This window comes from Hordeum vulgare, chromosome 6H (assembly GCF_904849725.1).
Source record: "Hordeum vulgare subsp. vulgare chromosome 6H, MorexV3_pseudomolecules_assembly, whole genome shotgun sequence".
NCBI lineage: Eukaryota > Viridiplantae > Streptophyta > Magnoliopsida > Poales > Poaceae > Hordeum > Hordeum vulgare.
Window position 1 is genome coordinate 107,234,027 of NC_058523.1, and position 10,039 is coordinate 107,244,065.

The 10,039-nt window shown below is 46.1% G+C and overlaps 1 protein-coding gene across 1 annotated transcript; it reads right to left on the reverse strand.

Moving 5' to 3' along the window:
* Positions 1-1,327: 1,327 nt before the first annotated feature.
* LOC123405170 (U-box domain-containing protein 38-like) lies at positions 1,328-1,879 on the reverse strand. The gene has a single exon (XM_045098967.1). It carries the CDS (start codon positions 1,877-1,879, stop codon positions 1,328-1,330), a length of 552 nt encoding a protein of 183 aa, XP_044954902.1.
* Positions 1,880-10,039: the final 8,160 nt, after the last annotated feature.

Here is a 10,039-nt window from a genome sequence, read left to right on the forward strand (position 1 = left end):
TTTTGTTTCATAGCTCTCATCACGTGTTAGTTTTTTTTGAACAATTCATCACGTGTTAGTTGCAAAGATGATATTCAAACAGGCTTTACCAGCAGCTATCTAGCGGTTTATGCTACATGCCTACATGTCGGAGCTTATTCTAGAAAATATGAATAGCCAAACTTTCATAATCACGCTTGGCTTTATCATATGTTGAGCAAGGCTGTGATTTAAGGTGTATAAGCTGCATTTTGCCTCGGTCATGTGGTGACATCAACCAATTCGATGGGAAAAAATGCCGAGGCACATTTTAGTTAGTTTTGAGCCGACCTGCAAATATGATGGGACGCTATTCCTCAACATCCCCTTTTTTTTCCTCAACCTATTTTTCATAAAGTGCACCATGTACAAAGGATCGGCCGGATCCACTTGATCACCACAACGGTGGCTCGGCTATTATCTTACCTCTGATTCCACTTGTGAAGAGTAGGACCAGGATGCCCTCGAGCTCCGACCCCCTCCCCGCCGCTGCTACCGCCGCGGCGCTTGCGCTGGGCCCAGCCATCACCACCTCCATGCTTACCTCATGCGCCCAGACACCGTCGCAGCTCTCTCAGCCGCCACCAAAGCCCTGCAACCTGGGCGATCGGCTCGTGCATGCGCGGGAATACATCCGCTTCCAGCTGCGCCTGGACGGGGCGGACGGCCTGGACTTCCAAAGCCATGTCTGGTCGAAGCTTCGGTCGCGGGTTTCTCCGACTAGTTTCGACCACTCCGCCGCATGCTTGCTTTTCGTCCGCTTCCGACCCTCCAAACTCCAACTCGATGCTCCGCTCGTGGCCACGCTGCTGCAATTCCACTTCGGTGGAGTCGCACACGACTTCTCCATTCAGCTAGTATCCCACCTCTGTTTCTCTTTCCTCGCTGCCGGCCGCAAGGTCGCCGACTCCATTATTGCTCGCTCGCCCATCGCCTCCCACCACTACGTCGCCTACATCACCGACAGTCCGCCGCCTCTCACAAGAGGCCTGCCGTTCTTCCGCCTTTCCCATGCCTCGACTCCGGATCCTGTCGCTCAGCATTCGTTTTCTTCTCAGGAAGGAAAGACTGCTACAACCATGTCGCTACCAACGAGGACGATGGGGGACGCAGGCGGGAAGCCGTCCACGGCGCCTGCTCGTGGCTCTTCCTCCACAACGACATCTCAGCGCCGGCATCGACAAAGCTCTAAGGTTAGGTCGTTCCGTCCTGGCTGCGTGTTTATTAAATTCATTATGCATGACTATGTTTATCTTTACCTAATAATAAAGAGGCTATTGCTTCCGTCGGAAAACCCACCGCTGTCGTTTTAAAAAAATCCCCTGTCTTTTAGGTAATTAAACCGGAACAACATGAACCCGTCCGACACGATGCTCCCGCCGCAGTCGTCCCCGTCGCCGCACTCCAGGTTGCTACTGGTCAGGTTCGCCTCCTTGTCCAGGTCGCCCCGCATGGCGCACGGCGTCTTCCTCGCCATCTCGCGCCGGACGCCGCCGGGGGTCCCCTCCTCGGCCACGCGGCAGAGGGCCTTGTCCGCGCCGGCCGCGCGCGCCAGGCCGCGGAACCGGAGGCTGCCACGGCTCAGCGCGTAGATCGCCGCCACACACCACTCCTCCAGCTCGGCGACGTCATGGGAGGAGAGGAGGATGCCGGACACGGCCGCGACGGCGCCCGCATCCATCAGAGAGGCGCGGCCCTCCGAGCAGCCGCCCACGTTGCAGATCACCATGAGGGCCAGCCTGGGGATGGGCGTGGGCTCGGCGGCGCTGGACGCGACCGTGAGGAGCACCTTGGATGCCACCGGGAAGCGGGCGACCTTGGACTGGTTGACGGCGGCCAGCGAGAGCTGGTAGATGGCCATCCCGGCGTCGCGCCGCGCACGCGGGTGGTGGGTGGGGGAGGTCAGGAGGTCCAGCAGGGAAGGCACCGTGCCCAGCACGTGGATGGTGGCGCGGTTCTCCTCGTTGAGCGCGAGGCCAAATTTACTATGTGGTGTCACGGGCTAGGTTAGGGGATTTAGGAGTGGGTAAGGATGGGCCTTGGCACGCCTAATGGGTTGTGCACTACTACTCTCTCTCTTTCCTTTAATTTCTTTCTCTAAATTCTTTAATTAAAATGTGTGATATTATTTTTTCCCGCTGCAACGCATGGGTGCTTTTGCTAGTAGATGCGAGTGATAGATCCTGTGGATCGACAAGGCTAGATGTGTTCGGTGAGAGTAGAGGTATGTTACCTTATGGAGTACTCGATGAGTTCCCTCCGGCGACCGTCGTGAGATGGGGACGACGGTGGGGAAGGAGAGAGAGATCCGGTAGCGGCGGCGGTGGACTTCCCGTCGCTTCAGTGCATCCCTCCAGATCGGATTAGGGTTAGGAGTGGGGAACCAGTGGCGGCGGCGAACCTCGTAGTATGTGCCATGGTCCCCACCTCCTCTATATACAGCACTGCACGACAGGGGCCCACCAGCCTTGCTTGGGCTGGACGCCCCCGATCAGGGCGTGAGTCAAGGTCCAATGGGCCGTTGGGCCCATTGGGAAAGAGATCAATCTAACATTCTCCCCCTTGATCTCATCATATACTTTTACCCGTTTCGTAACAGATCAATACATAGGGCATGTTTCATCGTCACGACTCAATTGCCGATGGAATCAGACAGCCACAATGTACCTCTCTATTTTGAGACAGATTCTTTAACCTTGGGCCCTTTATTGTCCGGAAATATTAGACTATACCATAAAACCCATGTCGACTATGTGTTCTCCGAACACACTGGACGGTAAGCCTTTGATAAGCAGATCTGCAAACACTTGTTTGTTGCTTTTATGCTTCAAGCATTTTTCCATAAATCCGGACTTTCTCCTTCACAACACGTAACTCTTTGCCAGTGTGTTTGGCATCAACACTTGACTCGTTGTGACAGGAGCGAAAGAATTTAAAATGATTATCGTTGTTGTCAACCATTATCCACTCCGGGTACAGGTAGCCTTAACCACGTTGCCCGTCCCTCAGCCTCATATCAAGCTATAACATATCATTGCATCACATTGATGACAATCGTTTTACTCATTTGGAGATTTTCCACACAAAACTCCGAGTATGAAAGTTAGCGACAATTGTGGATTTCGCTATACATTTCACAAGTCCTGCCTTTGTACTCACAATCTTTTGAGAGCACTTATTTCTTTTAGCATGAGGCCGATATCTTTGACTCCATTCCATTGATTTATTTATGGACTGGAAATTGCCAAAAGAACCCGGATATATACGTGAACTGTGTCAGGGTAATATCTTGAGCTTCCAACAACTGAAGCATATGGTACCATATTCGTTTACAATCTTTTCTTATTAACTTTTGGAACACCATAGTTTCCACTTCCATTACACTTGACTATAAGAACAGGCGTAGGTTTTTGTTGGAAATATGCCCTAGAGGAAATAATAAATTAGTTATTATTATATTTCTTTGTTCATGATAATCGTTTATTATCCATGCTATAATTGTATTGATTGGAAACACAATACTTGTGTGGATACATAGACAAAACATTGTCCCTAGTAAGCCTCTAGTTGACTAGCTCGTTGATCAAAGATGGCCAAGGTGTAGGGGAACGTCGCAAGGGAAACAAAAATTTTCCTACGCGCACGAAGACCTATCATGGTGATGTCCATCTACGAGAGGGGATGAGTGATCTACGTACCCTTGTAGATCGTACAGCAGAAGCGTTAGTGAACGCGGTTGATGTAGTGGAACGTCCTCACGTCCCTCGATCCGCCCCGCGAACAATCCCGCGATCAGTCCCACGATCTAGTACCGAACGGACGGCACCTCCGCGTTCAGCACACGTACAGCTCGACGATGATCTCGGCCTTCTTGATCCAGCAAGAGAGACGGAGAGGTAGAAGAGTTCTCCGGCAGCGTGACGGCGCTCCGGAGGTTGGTGATGATCTTGTCTCAGCAGGGCTCCGCCCGAGCTCCGCAGAAACGCGATCTAGAGGAAAAACTATGGAGGTATGTGGTCGGGCAGCCGTGAGAAAGTCGTCTCAAATCAGCCCTAAAACCTCCGTATATATAGGTGGGAGGGAGGGGAGGAGGCAGCCTCAAAACCTAAAGGTTTGGCCGAAATTGGAGGTGGAGGAGTCCTACTCCAATCCTACTTGGAGTAGGATTCCACCTTCCCACTTGGAAACTCTTTCCACCTTGTGTTTTTTCCTTCTCAAACCTTATGGGCCTTAGTGGGAACTTATTCCAGCCCACTAGGGGCTGGTTTATCTCTTCCCATAGCCCATGAGACCCCTTGGGGCGTGACACCCCTCCCGATGGTCCCCGGCACCCCTCCCGGCACTCCCGGTACACTACCGATGAGCCCGAAACCTTTCCGGTAATGCACGAAAACCTTCCGGTAACCAAATGAGGTCATCCTATATATCAATCTTCGTTTCCGGACCATTCCGGAAACCCTCGTGACGTCCGTGATCTCATCCGGGACTCCGAACAACATTCGGTAACCAACCATATAACTCAAATACGCATAAAACAACGTCGAACCTTAAGTGTGCAGACCCTGCGGGTTCGAGAACTATGTAGACATGACCCGAGAGACTCCTCGGTCAATATCCAATAGCGGGACCTGGATGCCCATATTGGATCCTACATATTCTACGAAGATCTTATCGTTTGAACCTCAGTGCCAAGGATTCATATAATCCCGTATGTCATTCCCTTTGTCCTTCGGTATGTTACTTGCCCGAGATTCGATCGTCAGTATCCGTATACCTATTTCAATCTCGTTTACTGGCAAGTCTCTTTACTCGTTCCGTAATACAATATCCCGCAACTTACACTAAGTTACATTGCTTGCAAGGCTTGTGTGTGATGTTGTATTACCGAGTGGGCCCCGAGATACCTCTCCGTTCACACGGAGTGACAAATCCCAGTCTTGATCCATACTAACTCAACTAACACCTTCGGAGATACCTGTAGAGCATCTTTATAGTCACCCAGTTACGTTGCGACGTTTGATACACACAAAGCATTCCTCCGGTGTCAGTGAGTCATATGATCTCATGGTCATAGGAATAAATACTTGACACGCAGAAAACAGTAGCAACAAAATGACACGATCAACATGCTACGTCTATTAGTTTGGGTCTAGTCCATCACATGATTCTCCTAATGATGTGATCCCGTTATCAAGTGACAACACTTGCCTATGGCCAGGAAACCTTGACCATCTTTGATCAACGAGCTAGTCAACTAGAGGCTTACTAGGGACAGTGTTTTGTCTATGTATCCACACAAGTATTGTGTTTCCAATCAATATAATTATAGCATGGATAATAAACGATTATCATGAACTAAGAAATATAATAATAACTAATTTATTATTGCCTCTAGGGCATATTTCCAACAGTCTCCCACTTGCACTAGAGTCAATAATCTAGTTCACATCACCATGTGATTCCAACGAATCCAACACCCATATAGTTATGGGGTCTGATCATGTCTTGCTTGTGAGAGAGGTTTTAGTCAACGGTTCTGAAACTTTCAGATCCGTGCGTTCTTTACAAATCTTTATGTCATCTTATAGATGCTGCTACTACGTGCTATTCAGAAATGCTCCAAATATCCACTCTACTATATGAATCTGTTTCACTACTCATAGTTATTCAGATTAGTGTCAAAGCTTGCATCGACGTTACCCTTTACGACGAACTCTTTAACCACCTCCATAATCGAGAAAAATTCCTTAGTCCATTTGTTACTAAGGATAAATTTTGACCGCTGCTAGTGATTCAATCATGGATCACTCTCTGTACCCTCAACAGACTTTGAGTCAAGGCACACATTAGGTGCGGTACACAGCATGGCATACTTTAGATTCTACGGCTAAGGCATAGAAGACGACCTTCGTCTATTCTCTTTATTCTGCCGTGGTCGGGTTTTGAGTCTTACTCAAATTCACACCTCACAACGCAACCAAGAACTCCTTCTTTGCTGATCTATTTTGAACTCTTTCAAAAACTTGTCAAGGCATGCATCTTGTTGAAACTTCTATTAAGCGTTTTCGATCTATCTCCATAGATCTTTGATGCTCAATGTTCAAGTAGCGTAATCCAGGTACTCCTTTGAAAACTTCTTTCAAACAATCTTGTCTGCTTACAGAAATTCTACATTACTTCTGATCCACAATATGTCAACCACATATACCTATCAGAAATTCTATAGTGCTCCCACTCACTTCTTTGGAAATACAAGTTTCTCATAAACCTTGTACACACCCAAAATCTTTGATCATCTCATCAAAGTGCTTATTCCAACTCCGAGATGCTTGCACCAGTCCATTGAAGGATCACTGGAGCTTGCATACTTGCTAGTATCTTTAGGATCGACAAAACCTTCTGGTTGTATCACATACAATGTTTGCTCAAGGAAACCGTCGAGGAAACAATGTTTTGACATCCTACGTGCAATATTTCATAAATAATGCAGCAACTACTAACATAATTCTAACAGACCTTTAGCATCGCTACGAGTGAGAAAGACTCATCATAGTCAACTGTTTGATCTTGTCGAAAACATCTTTGCGACAAGTCGAGCTTTTCTTAATAGTGACTTATCACCATCATCGTCTGTCTTCTTTTAAAGATCCATTTTACCCAATAGTCCCATGACCATCAAGTAGTTCTACCAAAGTCTACACTTTGTTTTCACACATGGATCCTCTCTCCGGTTTTATGGCTTCCAGCCATTTGTCGGAATCAGGGCCCACCATCGCTTTCTCCATAACTCGTAGGTTCACTGTTGCTCAACAACATGACCTCCAAGACAGGGTTACCGTACTACTCTGCAGCAGTACGCGACCTTGTCGACCTACGAGGTTTGTAGTAACTTGATTCGAAGCTCAATGATCATCATCATCAGCTTCCACTTCAATTGGTGTAGGCGCCACATGAACAACTTCCTGCGCCCTGCTACACACTGGTTGAAGTGATGGTTCAATAACCTCATGAAGTTCTACTACCCTCCCACTCAATTCTTTCGAGAGAAACCTTTCCTCGAGAAAGGATCCGTTTCTAGAAACAAACACTTTGCTTTCGGATCTGAGATAGGAGATGTACCCAACTGTTTTGGATACCCTATGAAGAAGCATTTATCCGCTTTGGGTTCGAGCTTATCAGACTGAAACTTTTTCACATAAGTGTTGAAACCCCAAACTTTCAAGAAACGACAGTTTAGATTTCCCTAAACCTCAGTCTATACTGTGTCATCTCAACGGAAATACGCGGTGCCCTATTTAAAGTGAGTGCGGTTGTCTCTAATGCATAACCCATAAACGATAGTGGTAATTCGATAAGAGACATCATAGTATGCATCATACCAAATAGTGCGTGGCTATGATGTTCAGACACATCATCACACTATGATGTTCCAGGTGGCATGAACTGCGAAACAACTTCCACATTGTCTTAATTGCGTACCAAAACTCGTAACTCAGATATTCATTTCTATGATCATATCGTAGACAGTTTATCCTCTTGTTACGACGAACTTCACTCTGAAACAGAATTGAACCTTTCAATATTTCAGACTTGTGATTCATTAAGTAAATACTCTAGTATCTACTCAAAACGTCAGTGAAGTAAGAACATAATGATATCCACTGCGTGCCTCAGCACCCATTGGACTGCATACATCAAAATGTATCACTTCCAACAAGTTACTATCCTATTTCATCTCAATGAAAACAAGGCCTTGCTCACGTGGTATGATTTGCATGTTACTAGTGATTCGAAATCAGGTGAGTACAAAGATCCATCAGCATGGAGCCTCTTCATGCAATTTATACTAACATGACTCAAGCGGCAGTTCCACAAGTAAGTGGTACTATCACTATTAACTCGTATCTTTTGGCACCAATGTGTAACACTACAATCGAGATTCAATAAACCATTGAAGGTGATCATTCAAGCAAATAGAGTAACCATTATTCTCTTTGAATGAATAATCGTATTGCAATAAACACGATCCAATCATGTTCACGCTTAACGCAAACACAAAATAACAATTATTTAGGTTCAACACCAATCCCGATGGTAGAGGGAGCGTGCGACGTTTGATTATATCAACCTTGGAAACACTTCCAACACGTATCGTCACCTCGTCTTTCGCTAGTCTCCGTTTATGCCGTAGCTTTCATTTCGTGTTACTAATCACTTAGCAACCGAACCGGTATCCAATACCCTCGTGCTACTAGGAGTACTAGTAAAGTACACATCAACATTATGTATATCAAATATACTTCTCTCGACTTTTGCCAGCCTTCTTATCCACCAAGTATCTAGAGTTGCTCCACCTCAGTGACTGTTCCCCTTATTACAGAAGCACTTAGTCTCGGGTTTTGGGTTTAATCTTGGGTCTCTTCATTAGTGCAGCAACTGTTTTGCCGCTTCACGAAGTATCCCTTCTAGCCCTTGCCTTTCTTGAAACTTAGTGGTTTTACTAACCATCAACTATTGATGCTCCTTCTTGATTTCTACTTTCGCAGTGTCAAACATCGCGAATCACTCAAAAGATCATAGTATCTATCCTTGATATGTTATAGTTCATCACGAAGCTCTCATAGCTTGGTGGCAGTGACTTTGGAGAACCATCACTGTCTCATCTGGAAGATTAACTCCCACTTGATTCAAGCGATTGTCGTACTCAGACAATCTGAGCACATGCTCAACGATTGAGCTTTTCTCCTTTACTTTGTGGACAAAGAATCTTGTTTGGAGGTCTCGTACCTCTTAACAAGGGCACAAGCATGAAATCACAATTTCATCTCTTCGGAACATCACTTATGTTCCGTGACGTTTTACAACGTTTTCGGCGCCTTGCTTCTAAGCCATCAAGTATCTTGCACTGAACTATCGTGTAGTCATCAGTAACGTGTATGTCGGATGTTCATAGCATCCACAGACGACGCTCGAGGTGCAGCACACCGAGTGGTGCATTAAGGACATAAGCCTTCTGTGTAGCAACGAGGACAATCCTCGGTTTTACAGACTCAGTCTGCAAAGGTTGCTACTATCAATTTTCAACTAAATTTTCTCTAGGAACATATAAAAACAGCAGAGCTATAGCGCAAGCTACATCGTAATTCGCAAAGACCATTAGACTATGTTCATGACAATTAGTTCAATTAATCATATTACTTAAGAACTCCCACTCAAAAAGTACATCTCTCTAGTCATTTGAGTGGTACATGATCCAAATTCGCTATCTCATGTCCGATCATCACGTGAGTCGAGAATAGTTTCAGTGGTAAGCATCCCTATGCTAATCATATCAACTATACGATTCATGCTCGACCTTTCGGTCTCATGTGTTCCGAGGCCATGTCTGCACATGCTAGGCTCGTCAAGCTTAACCCGAGTGTTCCGCGTGTGCAACTGTTTTGCACCCGTTGTATGTGAACGTTGAGTCTATCACACCCGATCATCACGTGGTGTCTCGAAACGAAGAACTGTCGCAACGGTGCACAGTCGGGGAGAACACAATTTCGTCTTGAAATTTTAGTGAGAGATCACCTCATAATGCTACCGTCGTTCTAAGCAAAATAAGGTGCATAAAAGGATTAACATCACATGCAATTCATAAGTGACATGATATGGCCATCATCACGTGCTTCTTGATCTCCATCACCAAAGCACCGGCACGATCTTCTTGTCACCGGCGCCACACCATGATCATCCATCAACGTGTTGCCATCGGGGTTGTCGTGCTACTTATGCTATTACTACTAAAGCTACATCCTAGCAAAATAGTAAACGCATCTGCAAGCACATATGTTAGTATAAAGACAACCCTATGGCTCCTGCCGGTTGTCGTACCATCGACGTGCAAGTCGATATTTCTATTACAACATGATCATCTCATACATCCAATATATCACATCACATTGTTGGCCATATCACATCACAATCATACCCTGCAAAAACAAGTTAGACGTCCTCTAATTTTGTTGTTGCATGTTTT